This window comes from Branchiostoma lanceolatum, chromosome 1 (genome assembly GCF_035083965.1).
Source record: "Branchiostoma lanceolatum isolate klBraLanc5 chromosome 1, klBraLanc5.hap2, whole genome shotgun sequence".
NCBI classification, from domain to species: Eukaryota; Metazoa; Chordata; class Leptocardii; order Amphioxiformes; family Branchiostomatidae; genus Branchiostoma; species Branchiostoma lanceolatum.
In genome coordinates this window covers 28623574-28642409 of record NC_089722.1, presented here as the reverse complement: position 1 = coordinate 28642409, position 18836 = coordinate 28623574, and the positions used below count along the sequence as shown (strand labels likewise).

General features: G+C 41.4%; 2 protein-coding genes across 3 annotated transcripts; one reads left to right on the top strand and one right to left on the bottom strand.

Moving 5' to 3' along the window:
• The first annotated feature begins 119 nt into the window (after positions 1 to 119).
• On the top strand, positions 120 to 12900 carry LOC136446977 (solute carrier family 13 member 2-like). Its single transcript, XM_066445640.1, has 15 exons — positions 120 to 353; positions 3358 to 3507; positions 4125 to 4240; positions 4968 to 5110; positions 5651 to 5735; positions 6118 to 6169; positions 6451 to 6596; positions 7182 to 7301; positions 7895 to 7987; positions 8473 to 8595; positions 9124 to 9221; positions 9708 to 9826; positions 10006 to 10167; positions 10747 to 10884; positions 11763 to 12900. Exons 1-15 carry the CDS (start codon positions 231 to 233, stop codon positions 11940 to 11942), a joined length of 1848 nt encoding a protein of 615 aa, XP_066301737.1. The 5' UTR covers positions 120 to 230; the 3' UTR covers positions 11943 to 12900.
• LOC136447022 (uncharacterized) lies at positions 12658 to 18741 on the bottom strand. Of its 2 annotated transcripts, none has more exons than XM_066445693.1 (4): positions 18636 to 18741; positions 17240 to 17387; positions 16057 to 16223; positions 12658 to 14620 (listed from the first exon to the last, which is right to left on the bottom strand). In XM_066445693.1, the coding sequence occupies exons 2-4, from the start codon at positions 17382 to 17384 to the stop codon at positions 13385 to 13387; spliced, it is 1548 nt and encodes a 515-aa protein (XP_066301790.1). In that variant the 5' UTR covers positions 17385 to 17387; positions 18636 to 18741; the 3' UTR covers positions 12658 to 13384. The 2 variants fall into 2 exon arrangements, with proteins under 2 accessions (XP_066301790.1, XP_066301797.1); XM_066445700.1 differs by lacking the exon at positions 18636 to 18741 and adding an exon at positions 18257 to 18350.
• Between the last annotated feature and the right edge of the window lie 95 nt (positions 18742 to 18836).

Sequence of the window (18836 nt, the reverse complement as noted above, 5' to 3'; positions counted from 1 at the left end):
TTCAGAAGATGTGTATTGTTACTCTGTCGTTTGCAAGTTAAAATATAAGCTTTCCGACTGCTGACTTAGGGCAAACCCTTTGGTTACACACCATGTTAGTTTATCAGTCCCCATCCAAGACTGAGTTACATATTACTGACCGGCCGGGACAGGTGCTCTGTAACGTGTTTACTTATACCTGGCAGCTGGGCGATTTCCAAAGTAGCGTCAGGCGGTAGATCGTCTGCAAGATGGGATACAACGTCTTGAAGGAACTCTGGGCCTTCCGGAGATCAGTCATATTTTGGTTCATCCCCATTGCTGCGAGCCCGCTGCCTATATACTTCGGTGTAGCCGAGAAGGACTTCTACAAGGTATGTTAAAGTGTTGTTTGATCAACACGGCCCCGGTCCGGCTTGCACTGTGGACGTTCGTAAACTAAATAGGGTTTAGCGGTTGAATTACCGAAGAAAGATTCAGAGATCACCTTAAATATGTAAATATAATACCAGAAAAATCACTCTGAGATCACAGACCACCACTGCTGTAAGTTCCCTTTAAATTTACGTGAAAAAAGGGGTAAAGGTAGAGATAGTCCCATAGCCTTTTTTGAGGCCGTAGGGGCAGTGAGTTGTTGTCCACTGTGTCTAGGGCATTGGAAGGCAGAACCTTCCACCGCCCTCTATATATGTAATGTGTGTAGCAATTCATAATGAGTATTCAATGATTGGTCACAGTATTTCCCACATTCTGCTAGAGGAATCACACTTATTTGAATTGTTTGCCCGCTTGTCGGTGGCGTTTACAAGGCCAACACAATGCTCGCTCAGGACAGATGTGTTACGCTGAAGGTTTGCACGTTGGTGTCCTTACCGCCGTCAAATGATTTTGAAGCTACTTGATAAGTAAGATAAGTTAAAAAAAAAATCGTGTTTCGTCATATTGTGGTAAAAAGCAACAGATCAATATGTTAGTCGATGTTCCTGCCCTTTTGACACCAAGTTCGTTTTCTGGTGAAGTGGACTTAGATCCCTTTCAAAGTTTTGCTGACGAACCGATTTGCTCGCACTGTGTTTCTGCCATCTTAACAAGATGCGTAACACGACATTGGCATCCACAATCACCTCTTTCCAATAATGGCAACCATGCAGAGACCAAAATTGTGACCATTGCTTTCATAAGTTCAATATGTAACAGTATGATTTAAACGACAAAACGAGAGAAAAACAATCGTTCTTTACCTATAGAATTCGTTGAGTCATCTGCCAAATATTTTTGGTCTCTCGGCGTTCATGAATGAATGGTCGGTCGTAGCGTGGTCGCAGGCTCAGGTGGGAAGGGGGTGGATAGGTAGAAAGTGCTTAGTCATTATCAGTTTGCGGCTACCGGAGTGGGTTGGTATCTGGAACAGGGGTTAATGTGTAACATATTACACACGTTATATTGCACATGTAGTCTCCACCAGTCGTAACAAATGCCATAGGAATCGACCAAATACGTACGTTTTACACGTAGTTCAGCTGAGAGTTAATCAAAAAGAATTCGTGCACAAGTACATAAACGAACGGTTTGGAGTGTAAAAGTAAAGATTATATAAGTCCTTCTTTCATGCACCATGTAGAAAAGCCTTACTTGTCTGTGGATTAGATTGCAATTATATAATTAAAAACCAGCTTTACAATATGCATGACTAGTTACTGTGAATGGGGTGTGTTTGCATGTGTTTTGTACAAGAAGATGTTCGCTAGAGCAAAGCAACGCACTTCACAATGTTCTTACCCATTGTCATTTTTAGATAAAGCTGACTCTGGCCATCAATTTTGAAGGGACGTTACATGATTTGAGGCAGATTCTTTTTGAATGACGTAATCATGCAATAATAGCTAAGCTATAAGGTGTACCATCGTGGCACTATGACAGGTATCAAAGGTCGGGTTTGAAATGTATGCCTTGGGCGGCGATGGCGATTGTGACATTAAAAGAAGGTTATGATGGCAAAAGGTCAACCCTTGATTATTTAAAATCCTTCACACACACACACACACACACACACACACACACACACACACACACACACACACACACACACACACACACACACACACACACACACACACACACGGTGGTGCAAGCTCTATACTACAGCTAGTCCGCTGGTAGAAGGGTCAACCCTACTAGTGCATTAATGCAGACGCCCTAGGTAAATACATGATGTACACACGGATATTTATCTACACAGTAAACATGCTGAGGACAGCTGAAAGGCAGGATCCGATTTATGTTGTCACGTCTGTACGTAGTGAACCTTCATTGATAAATGAACTTAGTCTGCATGTACCTTCTTCTTTAGCCCTTTCCCTTGTCGTTTCACTAGACGGTCTAAACAGCAGTTTTGTCAGTCTGAGTTAGTGATTTCTCTCTCTCTGCATTTGTTTAATAAATTAGTAGCAGGCAATGATAGTAAACAGTCCCTGCTTATATGCTAGCTGACCTAGTTTCTGGCGTGTTGAACAACCTAGTTACCTTAGGACTCTAGGTATGTATTTACCTCCATCTAATTACAATATAGACTTCTTAGATAATTTTCTAATCTGATCTGAATATAGATACTGCCTTAAAATTATTAAAAAAACATCAATAACTTTTTGAGTTATCCTTCTCAAACTGACATTCGGGAAAGTTACCGCCACAGTTATACAGCTTTCTATTGTAATCGTATAAGATTATGATGCAGATTTTTTATGGATGACGTAATATATCTTGAGTATTGCCTTAAATGAATGAATGAATGGTTTACTACTAATTAATCAATCAATCAATCAATCAGTCAAACAATCAATCATTTCTTTATACTGGATGGCCCTGTCACCAAAGGTTCGTTGTTTGGAGGCGGGGGTGTATGGTTGGCACAAGATATAGATACGTAACTACAAAAAGGAATAAAAAAATACCTATATAATCTGATGACAATGCCCAACCAGTTGTCCAAAATCATAGTCCATCTCCATCAACATTCTAAACAATTGTCCTGTTATGCAGTTAACAGCTGCGCTGTTCTAAATGACACCTCCGGACACAGCCTTCACTAGTCACAACAGCAATCTTTATTGATACAACAAAAGTATACCGACTTTCGTAAGGTGTTCTATAACTATACATGCAAATAAAAAAGTGGATGCAAAGGAATTAAGCTACGTACAAGTATATACGGATAATTCAGCATGTCGAATTCAACCTATCAACTATTTTATTAGTTCTAAAGTCAAACCATTCTTTGATATAATTACCTATTTATCGCTTACACTAACAGTTTTAAGGTCTAAACATTATTTGATATGTTTACCTATTCACATGAGAGACACTCTTGTTTAACCCCAGGAAGCAGCATGTGCGTACGTGGTGATCATCATGGCGTTTTACTGGATGTTCGAGGTGGTGCCCCTGGCTGTCACCGCTCTCATCCCGCTCATACTCTACCCGGTCATGGGCGTACAGCCGTCTGGTGACGTCAGCAAGAACTACCTCAAGGTACGAACTATGAACTACATCAGGTTACCTCTCCGTGGTTATTTCTCTCGTTCTACATCTCCAAATAAGCCCACTCGGAGATTCGAGTACGCATGTGCAGTGTTAATGGTGAAGGCCCCTGAAACGTAAACAAAACCCGTCTGGGCGTTGTTATGCAAATCGATACAATATCGAGACGAAAACTGTTTACAAGCCAGGGGCCTTTACATTTGACACTGCACATGCGCACTCAAATCTCCGAGTGGGCTTATTGCACATCCCTGAAGTTACTCTTTCATACCAGCGGATGATGGAAAATTTGTAGAATTGGATCAAAATTCGGTCATCAGGCAGCCTCTTGACTCCTTACCACTGACGGAGACCGTTAAGCAACCCAAATTTGATTTATATGACCCATGACTTGAATTGAATATGATCTATAATGTGAAAGTATGATTAGGGAGACAGCAAACCTCACAAAATACACTTCTCTACTCCTACTACTAATGAAATTCGTTTGAACTAATGGAAATTTTGGTCGCTTATTGATCGCTGAACGGTCGCCGCTTCAGCTTACGTTAGTGGACAGTACCTTTGCAGATACAAATTTTACATACCGATGTCTATGTTGTACCCAGGACACCAATGTACTGTTCCTAGGCGGCCTGATGGTGGCAGTAGCTATAGAACATGTCAACCTGCACAAGAGGATCGCACTCAGGGTTCTACTGGTCGTCGGGTCGCAGCCAAGATGGTACGTCCTTATCCCAGAGTGGAGGTGGTCTCTAGCCTAGGTACCACCTTCGTAGTAATCGCTAGCTCAATATTTTTGCTTGCTAACTACGTTACTACGGTGACTGCGGAGGATGGTACCCTGGCTAGGTGGTCTCGTATTTTGAGCGTAAAATTGAATGCACGTGGCACTGACGTCGTGCTTGTAGCCTCTCACAGGCTCCACAGGTCGCGGACAAAAATGATGGGACCAAGGGTACAAACTGTACTCCCTGGCCCGCTAACTCCTCTTGCATGTTATCTGTCTATTTGGCCATTTTCTACTAAATTCCCGCTATCTGTGAGTTTCTCCTATAGTCTGAAAACGTTAACAAATCAGAGCACGCTGGTAGGGGGCCGAAGTCTATACCACTTCTTCCTTACATCACAAGCTTTCTGCCAGCAAAAAAACAAAAACAAGACCATAGCACGTCCAGGACAAAAGATACAAAAACTGGAAGTTCTGCTGCAGTACCCAGGTCACATACCAGGGGGTCCAAAATCGACCTTGACCTTCGTCTTTCAAAGACCTACCCACATAACAAATACTATCTAGAGGTTCTTGACTTATGCAGACTATAAAATCCGAAAACACATACACACAGACAGACACACATACACAGACACAGATACGCAAAAAACTAGGCCTCCATTTTTCATGGACGTAAAGACCTGTTTAATGCGAAATGACCACACATTTTTTTTTCTAGGTTGATGCTGGGTTTCATGCTGGCCACGGCGTTCCTGTCCATGTGGATCAGTAACACGGCCACCACCGCCATGATGACCCCCATAGGCGCCGCCGTACTGGCAGAACTCTTCAAGGAGGAAGACGACCAGGCGGCTGAAGAAGGTGATATTATCCTTTGATTTTCTCTACTGATGATACCTGATTTCGGTTGGGGAAGGTAGTGTTAAGGTGACCTGGTGGCGCCGAATGGCAGCCGCCCAGACCCTTGTTCCACAAAATGCAAGTGTGGAGCAAATATGTATCTGTTGGCCATGTGTATTATGTGATTGTAAACCCTGTATTAATTCAGCACTAGAAAGGCTGCCATTGCACGGGTAATTTCTGACCAATAAAAAATATCATCATCATCATTATTATTGTAATCTTCACCGTCTAGGAGAGTCGGGGAAGCATGCTTTTGAGCGTAGTGACGGACATTTTGGAGCTGTGTAGGCGCAAATACTTCTAATGCATGAAAAATGGTAAATTTTATGCAGAAGATGATTTTAGCATACAATATGTGAAGGAAATGTCTATCAGCACTCACTTGCCTTTGCACGAATACTGCTGTAATCTTGTAAGTATCAGATCATTCCTGGTTAGAACTACGTGCTTCATGGTCGTTGTGTGAATCAAAAGAATGCTAATTGACCCTTATTGTAGATACCATACGGAAAGTGAGAGGAGAAAGTAATGGAGGCCTTGAGCTGGAGACCATCGACGTGGAGGGCCAAACGCACGTATATGAGTACGTTTAGCAGACTTGATTATTTAGCACATTTAGTTAGTTAGTATCAGTAAAAGATGCCAAAAGACAAATTAAGTGAAAAAGTTGTGTTAGTGATTTTCCGTACGAATAACACAATACTTTTGCAGTCTAATAGCGCTCGCGAATTAATGACCTAAGAACCCTCTAACTCATTAAATCACTAATAAGATAATATTTATTTTAACATTATTTTACAATGTGCATGCTTGAAATGAATTATGACAATTAGTTACAAGCCAGGAGGTAATATCGAAAAGGTAAACAGATAAGATACATACCCACAAATGGCAAACCAACAGCGATGTGTTAACAAGATCCATCTCATTGCACTGAAGCTTCATCGTGTTTTTTTCCTTCGCAGTGCAATTGCTAACGAAAATGCAACAAAAGAACATAACGAAGATGAAGAAAAGGTAAGGTTTTAAATGAACAATAAAATGCGTTAATCAATTCAGACGCCAAGTTTTTTTCTTCTTACAGCTCCAAAATGTAATCTCCAAGCAGATCAATCGGTGGCAATGACAGTATCCAAAGGGCAAAGGCAGCATTCTCCGTGGCCAATAATGCTGCTTTTGCTCTTCGGATACTGTCATTGCCACCGATTGATCTGCTTGGAGATTACCACAAATGTTCCTTTGCTGGATGTAAGTGTGTGTTTTCACGTGAGTGATCAAAGCTGTTCTTATGATACCAGCCTGAGGTAAAGGAGAAAGTATCGTCCCGTCGCCAGTCGATGCAGAAAGGACTGATGCTCTGTATCGCCTACGCCGCCAACATCGGAGGAACAGCGACTCTCACCGGTACCTCTCCGAACCTCATCGTCTCTGAACAGATGGAAATGTACGTTACAGCATCAATCTTAAGCCCCCCTCCCACTGGACCCGCGGCACTAAACTGGATTTGTGTTACCCTTGACTTTGTAATGGGAATATCATTCAAAACATACAAGTATGCCCAAAAAGATAACAAAACGCACAAAGCTTGAAAAGATTCGGTGTTTTTTTTTCGATAAAATTCGTTGAGTGCTTTGTCCATTCGATGGTGCCGCGGGTCCAGTGATAGAGGGGGGCTTAACTTATCTGTGCCATATACTGCAATGTAATGATCAAGTTGATCAGCCATATATACGCAGTGTTTTCCCAGTTGAAGTGTATGGATAATGATAACTTGGTGTAAAGTACGTATATACGTATACAAATGTACGCAGAACGCTCCGATGAAAATAACAACTAAGAAACAAATCACAATTGAAAGATATAGATTATACGTTCATAGGTTTCCAATCAAGCAAAACTTAAATCAAGCAAGACTTAAAGAATGGAAAACAGACGTCATTGCAATAAAGTGGTGCATAGAGTGACAATCAGTGAACTTTATACAGTTCGCTGGAAACATGATGACGTACATTTTCCTTGCTTCCTACAGACTGTTTCCGGGCAGTGGTGGGGTTGATTTCCTCCAGTGGTTCACCTTCGCGGCTCCCGGTATGGTCATCACTCTATTTCTGGCCTGGTTGTGGCTTAGTACTCTATTCGTGGGCTGCAGGTAAGATTATCGTAGTTTATAATCCGTCCCGATAGCGGTTACTACCCCTCCCTTTATTTCAATGATTGTCTCCGTCTTACTCATGCCTGTTTTTTTCACATCCTTTTTGACTGTTCTGATTGCCTTTGTTAAGTATTTTGTAGCCTCCGATGCAGACTCCTTCCGGCTGTTCTCTTTTGCAAGTTACTGGTTTATACTATAAGTAGTATAAAAACAGTAACTTGCAAAAGAAAACAGCCGGGAGGAGTCTGCATCGGAGGCTAGGTATTTTGATAGATCAACTCAAAAACTACAATGTGGTATTTGAAATGAAGAATTCTGTAGAATACTATTCTAAAAGTACTCACAGGTATTAGTCGTTGGTTGAATTTGATGTCCAAGTAGAGAAATGATTTGGCACGATATTTTGAGTGATATGATGCACATTGCACATCTTAGCATATGTTTCCCATATGAAGGAATACACACAAACAAAACTACGCGCGACGCTTTCTAAATGTTAGAATCCGGCAACCTTCTGCCTATCAAGAAATACGGCCTAAGCTCGTCAACTGTCTACATGTGCCAGAGGCATAACTCTTGTGCCTCCTCAGATGTGCGGAAGAATGTTCCTGTTGTGGCGGGAAAAAGAGAAGCGGCGCTGAAGAAGTCATCAGGAAAGCCTACGACGAACTGGGACCGATCTCGTAAGCCTCATTCATTTTGTAAAGTCTCACTTATAACACTCTTTGAAACTTTGAAACATAATTGAAAATACTACATGGCAGACTGGAAAGTCCGATTTGTATATTAGGTATTTACAAGTCAGCTCATGTTAAAAACGATATCATTATATACAAAATTTAGATTATATGAATTTTGCAATTTCAAAAACACAAGTAAGTTTTGAATATACAACACATATCTCGAATGAAATTGCAAACATTGAAACATTCGTGACCGGATTGTGTTGTTTGATACAAATATTATCATAACACTCACTCAAACTAAAAGGACGATCAATATAGATTAAGTAGAAAACAGGTTCTTTAATTTCTGCAGCTTATACAATGTAATCTCAGCTGGGATTGTTGATGAACTGATGTATATTTCCATTCAGGTTTTGGTTACTACTGTGACTGCATTGAATGAGAGATTGTTTTATAACCTTTATAACTTTTTTCTCGGCCAGATTTGCGGAAGGCGGTGTGATCTTTCACTTCCTTCTACTGGTTCTTCTCTGGTTCTTCCGGGACCTGAAGTTTGTGGATGTGGGAGATAGGCAGGCTGGATGGGCGTATTACTTCATTCCAGGGTATGGATAGAAATTCACACAAGTCTGGCGGTACTGCCAACTGGATAGCATCAAACCTTAAATTTGCGGCGTACTGGTCATTATAATGAATGAAAGACCTTTATTGTACTTTTGTGCCCCGAAGGGCTAGGTACAGGTCGGCTAACATGTGACCAAACTAATACGTATGTGACATATACAGTGAAATATATACAATACATAGCTTATACATACATAGTAGATAAAAGTGATTAACTAAGCTAATCCAGTAGAGTCATTTTCTTTATAATCACCTCACCTCACCCAGTCCCATCCTAATTTAGAATTGTATGTAAAATTGGTGAAAACGCTATGCTGCCCCTTCGGCTGACTAAGCTATGGGAGAGAGTGAGTTTTGTTAAATTGGAATATTTTGCAGGAATTTCAATTATGTCATACAAGGCTTGAACACCAAATACAAGTACATTATTTCATATTGATGATCAAATACTCTCTCTCTAGATATCACAGTTCATGGACCTATTGTACCATTCTTTACCGCGTTTACAGCTACGTCACCGACGCCACCCCCGCTATGATAGTATCGTTCGCCTTGTTCGTGTTCCCGTCGCGTCCGCCAAGATTCCTCTGCTGTCGGAGCAAAGATGGTAGGATATGCAGAATTTAGCATAAGGGTCTGTAGCCGACTCCCTTAGCATACTATTCACACAGGTGCAGCGCAATATGCTGTAAAAATTCGTAGTCCAACAAGTGGTTCTATCATACACCAGGCCCATAGTATTGTAACGTGTGGACAACTGAATGCGTTGCAGTACAGTGCCAATTGCATTTGCACTCTTTTTTGTACAAACTTTCACTCGTTTTTCGCTGGCGCTCGTGTACGTACCGTTAACTACAAGTCGCAGACTTCGCCCCTTCCGGGTAAGAGCATTAATGTCCGTCCGATGATCATGACCCATACACAAGTATCATTTTCAGAAATCAAAGAGAACGGTATAGAATCAAGAATTGAGAAAGTATCTTAATCAATTGCCAAAATACGGATGACTCGGTTTAATCACATACATGTAGATTTTTCTAAACAAGTCAAAATTGTTGTTTTGCATGCTACATTGTGTCACATGTTGATGCAGATGAAGAGAAGCCCGGCCCGGTACCAGGCCTGCTGAACTGGCCGACCGTTCACAGCAAGATGCCGTGGCACATCGTACTGCTGCTCGGTGGTGGATTCGCACTTGCTGACGGGGTAGAGGTAAGCTTTGCTTACAAGTTACAGAATGCAAAGAAAACTTTAGTAATTTCAAAACTTCTACATGTTTGTGCAAAACTACAGATTAACTTTTATCATTCTATGAAATTCACTACAAATGTACCCCTTTGCCTTTCGTCGTTGAAGTGATCATTAAACTAAAAGAATCGCATTTCTCCCAGAAATCCGGGCTGTCGGCTTGGCTGGGGCAGCAGTTCAGCAGGCTTGCAGGGATCGAGGCCTGGATCATCTGTCTGATTGTGTGCATCGGGGTGGCCGTTTTCACAGAGGTGGCCAGTAACGTCACAGCAACAAGCATCTTCATCCCCATCCTGGCGCAAATGGTACGAGTCTAGAAAACCATCTGTGATGTATATGTCAATACATCTAGGCGTCTGAATGGCGGGAAGACATCACGATGTCATTAACTAACGTAACAGTAATCAGAGATGTCACACAATACCCCCTTTACCCATACTAGGTAGACGTCGTGTTGGTGTAATGGTCAGGGTGGTTTGCCCAGAACCAAGAGGTCCTCGGTTCGGATCCCCTGACATGCCACCGATGTTGTCAATTTGGGAAAGGCACAAGACTTTCATCGCTCCACCAAGGTCTTAATAATGGGTACCTGACTTTGGTTGGGGAGGTAAAAGCCGGTGAAAGGAGAGGGTTGGGCTCCGCCTTCCAACACCGTGCCCTTGACACAGTGGATAACAAACCACTACTTCAACGGCCTCAAAAAGGCAATGGGACTACCTTTACCTTTACCCACATGTAAGGCAAGTAGGTTAGACACACACACACACACACACACACACACACACACACACACACACACACAATCAAACAAACAAACAAAAACAGCAATTGTTCCATGTCTGTAAGTGAGAAGTCAAGAAATAAATCTCAGTGTCTCTCAACAGGCAGAGGGAATCTGCGTGAATCCGTACTTCCTGATGGTCCCAGCAGGTATTGCGGCTTCCTTCGCCTTCATGTTGCCAGTGGCAACGCCGCCGAACGCCATCGTCTTCTCATACGGAGGGATCAAAGTGTCCGACATGGTGAGCATTCTTTTTTTCTAACAAAGTTTTTGACCTTGTACATACCTCCAATATTCAGATCAGTACAGTTCATAGCTAAAAATCGTAAGTCCAGTGTTTGGGCAAGCCTCAAGCACGTTAAAGAACCCACCACACTCTGCCTCATGTTCAGCCAAATGCAACCAGTGGTGAGCTGCATTACACCACCAGTCATAAAAGACTGTTGCACCTTGCCTCAATGAACTCTTTAGGCCATGTTGATAAGATTACCTGGATGACATCCGTGCATGCAACAATTTTAATACAAAGCAACTGCAAAATGAGCAAATCTATGCCATAAATTGCAAAAAAAAAGAAGTAAAAAAAATGGATACCAATGTCATACCAATACCAATTTCCAAGTCAAACAAGGAAATGTGAAAGAACGAAAATAAAGATCCATCGTTTGTGTACCGTAATGTGTTTCAGTCATTTGTTCAAACCTCCTGACCACTAAGATTACATTATGAAGGAAACCTTTTTTTGGCAAACTTTTTTCTTCGTACGCTCACATCAGTTGGAGGATGCCATCCATATAATCAAATCAACATGGTCTTATCTTTCTTTTATATAACTGTGCTATATAGCACTACTGATGAAACACAGCATTCTGTCTAATGGAAAGCTTAAACAAGGATCTGGATGAATCCTTCATGTTGTTAACATATAGCCTGAGTGCCAGCCTTTTTAGCTTCCGTACGCTACCCAAGCTCCGCTCCTCGCCAAAAGGAGGCGGAGGAGCGGAGCTTGAGTAGCGTACGGAAGCTAAAAAGGCTAGCACTCAGGTTAGTAAACATAAGCAGTCTCTCTTTCAACAATTTGTTACCTTTCCCTAACAGTTTTTACCTTCTACTCTACAGGTGAAGACTGGGTTCCTGATGAACATCACAAGTCTGCTGGTTCTCATGGTCATGGTCAACACCCTGGGCGTGCCCATCTATGGCATCGACACCTTCCCTGACTGGGCTGTGTGCAGGAGTGGAGCAATACAAGCTGCCAACTCCACTATCAACTCTACGATGCTGATGACCACCCTGTAGAATGGACACCGCAAACTCCACTGAAACCCTGTATTGTTTTTAGCAGAATGAACATGGAAATCCAAACATGCCAAATGTGCCTCATCATACAATAGACAGAGACAATAGCTTAGGTTGTTTTCCTTGGTTTCTTGATGTATAACCTGGTAACCAGACCAACCAGAAGCGCTGTCCGCAGACGAGCTTAAACTTAAAGGCTCGGCAGCCGATAAATCTATAATACTGAAGATTACCAGTTTAGTTGTGCTGCCTGGAATGGCCCCATGGTTATCTGCACTTGAGAGAAGCTGGGGTAGATCTAGACCCGTCAATTCAACAACCAGGACCTTTAGCGTTGAAAAGACAATAGGCTTTGGTATTGTAACTTTCGATTCCGAGTTTCACCTTTTGAAGGTACTGTAAATGCAGGAATGTTTGCGGTGGTTTTGTGTTCGCGGATTTCGCGGTGAACTCTTCAGCCCGAACTTAAAACCACCTATGACTGTAGCGCTAGTATTGTTTCAATGCAAACTTAAAACCGCCGCGAACACTCCATTCTCTCCCTACCGCGAATAAAAACCATGCGAACTTAAATGCATTTACAGTAAGGGACTGATTAGTTCAGGATATACCATCTTATATGTGTGCACATAAACATACTGTAGAGACGTTATACTTTTTTACCCACAATGATGTCCTTTATTTCTTCTACCTCTGTATCAAATATGAAAAAAAATGACTGTCAGCCCTTTATTTTGACTTGTACTGATATATCATGACCATGGGTCATGCTCTATTACCTGTTTGCAATGTACTTGTCATAACATTTCAATATCTACAACCTTACAACCTCAATATAATAGCAAGTAATTCTCTCTAGCAATGATTACATTATGATACATGTGCTAGTAGTTAGTCACCTGTGGGAATTTGTAAGACAAAAAACACAAAATAAAAGTAAATGCTAGACCGTTTACAACGTACTTATTGATTAAAAACAACAACTTTGTTATGCTCATAAAATCTGATGAAAAAAGCTGACGTACAAAACAAGGAGCAAGCACCTGAGACGGTAATGGCAATTGAAGAGTAAGTTAAAGTGGATACTATAGTCATTGTTATTTTCATTGTATCTTGTACAAAAATATAATCCATGATTTTCTCCCTGAATTTCTGCAATCATGTTCAACATTTCTGTAACCTCACATTAAAGTGATTTGGATACCCATCAAATTTATTCAAAACTCCCTGCATATACAAGAACCAAATTAAAAAGATTGATTCAGCATGGCCTACAGATGCACAATGGTATCTATGAAGCTACAGCATCCTTATCACATGGGTTTCTAAAAATAGATCAAAGTGATTTGAGTTAAACATTTTCCTCTGAGTCTGAAACTATGGAAAACTTCCACCTGGAGATCTACATGTAGTCCTAAAACGTCACTTTTTGTCAAGCCAATCTACATCGCTGCCCACTCTCCTTCTTCATTGTTGGTTTCCGATGGTCTCCCCCAGCCGTGCATAACGTTGAAGGAAAGGTTCTTACTGGCTGCCAGGTCCTTTATGTCTTCCAAGTCTGACTTCTTCAGTTTCTCACAAGTCTCCACGATCACTCTGCTGAAGTTACTTGCTGTGTCCATCAAGGCCTCGATAGTTTTACGCGAGACGCCATGACACTCGATCAGCCGCAAACTCCAGAGAAACTCAAACTTGTTATACTGCATCACATCGGCCATGAAGTCGTCTGTGAAGCAGTCCACACCCCACAGGTGCAGCATCGTCAAGTTAGGTGCAGTTTTCAGCACTCGCTCCAGCTGGTATTGGAGGGCCTCTTGTGACACCTCGTCGTAAATCTCAACGCTGAGTGACGTAAGATCATGGAATGTACAGTCTTTCACCTGCTGGGTTGGATGTTCCACAATACCACGAACATACTCTAGTGATAACTCCTGCACCTTAGGACAGTGGACTGAGACAGCCAGCATGTCCACATCTGAGAAACCAGTGAATGTGACTGACTGCATCTTGGCACCAACTCTACTGAGGAAGGGAACGACTTCTCTCTGAAACGTGAGTTGTCTGTACTCATCTTCCTCAACCTCCAAGGTATCCAGCAGGGAAAGGCTCTGCAAAATCTCTTCGTCCACGTTTGCCAGCATAGCTGAACGTAGCACTACACCCGTCACGTTTGGGCATAACTTTAGGGCCTGGATGTATGAAGCAGGCACCGGCAGCGAGTCATTCAGACATCGTGAAGAAAAGCTGACATAGTCCAGCTTCAGAGGGCTCAATGGAAGGTTGTACAGAAGAAAGTCATGATAAATGCCGTACAGGACGAGCCCAGTGTTGTGCTCAGTGCCCAGCTGTTTAAGCTGTTTTAAAGCCTTTATCATGTAGGACAGACCGAAGAGGGTGACTTGAATGCCGTATATCATGATCCGATTGATCTTCTTGCACCCCTTCCCTGACTCCCTCAGACCACACAGCTCGAACAAGCCGATGTCAGTGACATTGGTCCCCGTCATGTCCAGCTTTTGTAGTTCTGGGCATCTATCTGCCAGCATTGCCATCGTGTCGTCATCTGCTTTGGTATTGGTGATGTCCAGGACCCTCAAGTTGGAAAAATTACACACCAAGCAGTTGACTCCCAGCAGTGGCAAGTGTGTGCATGAGTTGATGAAGACATCTTGCAGGTTCTGCAAGGAGGAAAAATGAGAAAAATCTATCATAGGAATTTGAAAGAAGCTTATTCAAAGGACTTGAACTTGGTATTGCAGGGGAAATTGTGAACTAATGTGACATATAAAAACTTGCAGGAAAAAAAATCAAACTTTTCACCTGAAAAGAATGGATTCGTCAAGATTTTCGACCTGTCCTTTGGCAAGTTGAAAATTCATTTAAGTTCTCGACACTTAAAGTCCCACTATGTAAGATTTTGGCGCAAAAATTGAAAATATTCTGGTGAACAAATCTTAATGTGAATGGCAGGTATTGACATGTACAACCCCTTTTCAGCATATTTTCTTCATTATTTTGTCTATTTTGGGTGTTTGAGAACTGTATAAAAACAAAACAAAAACTCCTGGACACCACCTCAATAGTAGATAAACAACAACATCCCAGTGCACTGGAGGACCCCCATGGTGGTCTAATCACTTAGGCACACTTTAGACTGCCAGATGTCATGAAGCTCTTCTTCTTTGGAAACACTCATAGCTTTTTCCAAGAGGGTAGAATACAACTATTAATTTATTGTAGAGAGTCTTCTTTGAGTTTGAAAGGTATCCGAATAAAGTGTGTTTATTTTCCCTTCAAAACTGCAAGAACTCTGGTAAGGATGATTTTTTACAGAAACTGGTCAACTGTAAACAGGCACCCCACTGGGCAGTCAGGCTGATAAGAAGTACAGAAGCCATGTGTGGCCATGTGTTGGTTTCACACTGTGTGTTGTTTTGGATGGAGGATAACAGTTTGTATGTTTGTATGGTGCAGTAATGTTGTAACCTCCCTCCCTGAATATCGGTAAGCAATTCTATAGAGTTGATCAAACTTGCTATGCAAAGAAACGGTAGGAAAATCTACTTTCTGTATTGGCCTAAAACTACATAGTGGGGCTTTAAATTTTGCGGCATGGTACAAATCAAGAGTTTATGGTGTCTTTAAGTTTGCAGTTGAAACAGATATTGATAGTAGTAACATAATGCAAGACAGAGCATACAGTATATGGTTATGTTGAGAGGTCATGGTGAGAGAAAACTGCAAACATAAAACTTCCAGGAATGTTATAACTTATAACCAGATTACTGAGATGTATGACCTGATATGAACAATGGCTCAAATGCGGTTGGAAATTATCTTCCCTACGTAAGTTCAATGAAGGTTGATCAAATAACTTCACATTGTTATCCTGAAAAAGACCAAAATCATCTTGTGGTGATGAGCAGATAAGCCCCTTTGATTTTGAGTGGTCTTGACACCACCACAGACTCCAGACCCCTATTCCGGTCATTATTTAACACATCTCGTGGTGAAAGCACTCCAATTTTGCTCTTAAGTTTCACAGACATATCATCCACCAAAATAACCTTTTCAAACTTTTTGTTCCAAGTTTAATATAAAAAAACTAACTTACTGGGCATCTCGAAGAGAGGAGCAGGGCGGAGTCGTTGTCGAGGATTTTGAGACACTTCTGGAACCGAATCCACTTCAGACTTTCATGTGCCACATAGTCCAGGTGCCAGGACTGCAGCTGCTCTGTCTGGATCAGGTGATCAAGCAACGCCTGGTACAGGTTGGCACCTGCAACAGAAATAGATGTTTTATACTTATATCAGCTGACTTACATTCCCGTCAATTGCTACATTTCAAGCTAAGACCTGTACAGTTCACAAAGGAATATTTTCTACAAGAGATCTTGAGAGCTAATCCTGTAATGTTTCTCTGCTAAATCTATCAATGTACATGTACTCGATACTCCTACTGCTCCAGTAAATATGCAATATCTGTTTCCACAGTTTTATTTTTCAGAAAATGTGGAATAAATTGATAGTCAATTATGTCTTTTTCCTGACAATCATAAGCAGTAGAGTGAAGAATCATAGTAGTACTCTCCAAGCAGAGAAGGGGTTCCGGCTGTTTTTTGACATGTTTTTAGGCGTTTTTGTCAGGCTTTCTACTTTGTCATTTTTTTGTCTCTTCAAAGAGACAAAAAGAAAATAACAAAGTAGAAAGCCTGACAAAAATGCCTAAAGACATGATGAATTTCTTTTGCTATTAGCCTATATTACTAATTGACAACCCTTGTGGTAAGGGGTCACTTGGTCAGTCTATATAGAATATAGTTCCTAACTGCAGAGGTTATATAGACCTATAAGGTGACCAACTTTGTGCATGTAACAATAAAAGAACAGTAGTAGTGGACAACCTCAAGCCAACTGTACACACAACATATCATCAGAAAAGATGCTGTGGGCGCATAGTTCCTGTTTAGAACTTTATTTTAGCCCACACCTAAAGCTACAGCGTCTTTTTGAATATATGGCGTGGGTGTGTACGGTTGGCTTGAGGTTGTCCACTACTATTTGCCAATAGAAGTAGCAGTAGTATCCAGTATTTGATCATACTGCTGTGGGGGTCCCTGACACAGGGGTAGGCAGCAGTCTTCACACAGCACTTACAAGCACACAATACCCAAACTATTCCGTATTCATTTGCCATTTTTCTTCTTTCACAAAGCCAATAAACATAAACTGTTCGATATCCCTTTTCTACAAAAGCATTATTTCAGCTTTTGTTTTCCAAGCTGACCAACTTACTGAGGTTATGTGGCTGGTTTGTGCGGTTGGTGATCTTAGGTAGCCACACTGCGATGTGTGGTCTGTCCCACTCCTCCTGGGGCAGTCTGCACACCACGTCTAGGCACGACCTTTGGAGGGACGGCGGGGACTTCAATACAGGCATCCTCTGGAAAGAAAACTCTGAATGAGCGTCTATATACTGTAATTCTTGATTTGTTAACAGTAACTTAATTTTAGCTGATTTAAAGGTCACTAGTCAACAGCTAAAATTTCATCATCGCAAATATTTGATCACTAATACTTGAGACAGTGATGTTTGTTCCAACAGTTAAAATTATGTGCCGTGACCTACTCCATTTTCCCCCAACTGCTATATTTTCCTGCTGCTACATTAAAGTGATTTACAGTAACACTAACATTACAACAGGTAATTATGCATCGCCACTTACATTAGAAATTAGGTATTATTAAGCTGCAGATAGGTATAATTAAATTGTGAAATGAAATGTAGGCATGGCCAACTCTGGCACTGAAGGAGAATTGTATAAAAAAAGAGCAGTGCTAATGATATAGTGTTATTCTTTATTTGTTAACGGTTATATAATTTGACCTACTTTAACAGTTAAACTAGTCAACCACTAAAAATTTCATCATCGCAATTCGCAAATATTTGATTACTAACTTTTGAGACAGTGATGCTTGTTTCCACAGTTACAATTAAATGCTGTGAACTACTCCCTCCTTCCCCAACTGTTGAAATTATCAACCGCAATATCAAATGGATTTACAGTACATGTATTGCGTACGACTAACTATAAGAGATGGCCTCTTTGAATCACAATAGTTTCTAGGTCAAATGAAACGTCTATTTAACACTCAAGCGCCGGCCCAAACACAAAAATTAGGCAACTTATGGTGCACTGTATTGTTTGGTAACTGCTGTAGATTGTGCCGTTGTAAAATGCATAATTCTTGTCGCGTTGTTGGACATGCTTGACTTTATCCTATACACACGTACTAGTATACGTACTGTACGGTATAGGCAGCTGCCCCCCTCCCCACACAGCGGGCTTGCAACTGTTAGCTACATCCGAGTATACCTAGCCTCTACCAGGCTCCAGACGTGGCAGGCTGGAAAGACTAAAAATCGGTAAAAAAGAGCCGATATAGATCACAGTTTGCCACGGGGCAAACTATATCTATAGATACAGTTTGCCACGTTGCAAACTGCAACTGTGACCTACATATTGGCTGGCCAACTCCTCTATACCGATTTCTACTCCTCTAGTCTACCGGTACAGTAGAGCCTAGAATATACCCTCTTTGGCGGTCTCATTTGACACAAATGCAACACAAATAGCTAACAGGAAACATGTGTTAATACTACATTGTAGGACAGGAACTCAAAACTTACCGTATGTCTCTAGATACCAACGTTAATTGCGAAAACTTCGTGCAGTATTACAAAACCCCGTGCTTGACCCCAAACGCTGGGTCATTGACATCACATGACCCCAAATGCCACCAATGAGACAGGAGTAACCCGAGTACCCAGATATTGTCGAAATATTTCTGATTGTAGTATTACGTACTTTTTTTGAGACTTTTACAGATT

Coding starts and splice junctions, on each gene's coding strand:
- LOC136446977 (XM_066445640.1), top strand. CDS start 231: ATGGGATACAACGTCTTGAAGGAACTCTGGGCCTTCCGGAGATCAGTC. Junction 4,241..4,967: donor GTCGGGTCGCAGCCAAGATG/GTACGTCCTTAT, acceptor TTTTTTTTCTAG/GTTGATGCTGGGTTTCATGC. Junction 6,170..6,450: donor ATAACGAAGATGAAGAAAAG/GTAAGGTTTTAA, acceptor TTATGATACCAG/CCTGAGGTAAAGGAGAAAGT.
- LOC136447022 (XM_066445693.1), bottom strand. CDS start 17,384: ATGCCTGTATTGAAGTCCCCGCCGTCCCTCCAAAGGTCGTGCCTAGAC. Junction 16,224..17,239: donor AAACCAGCCACATAACCTCA/GTAAGTTGGTCA, acceptor TTTCTGTTGCAG/GTGCCAACCTGTACCAGGCG. Junction 14,621..16,056: donor TCCTCTCTTCGAGATGCCCA/GTAAGTTAGTTT, acceptor TCCTCCTTGCAG/AACCTGCAAGATGTCTTCAT.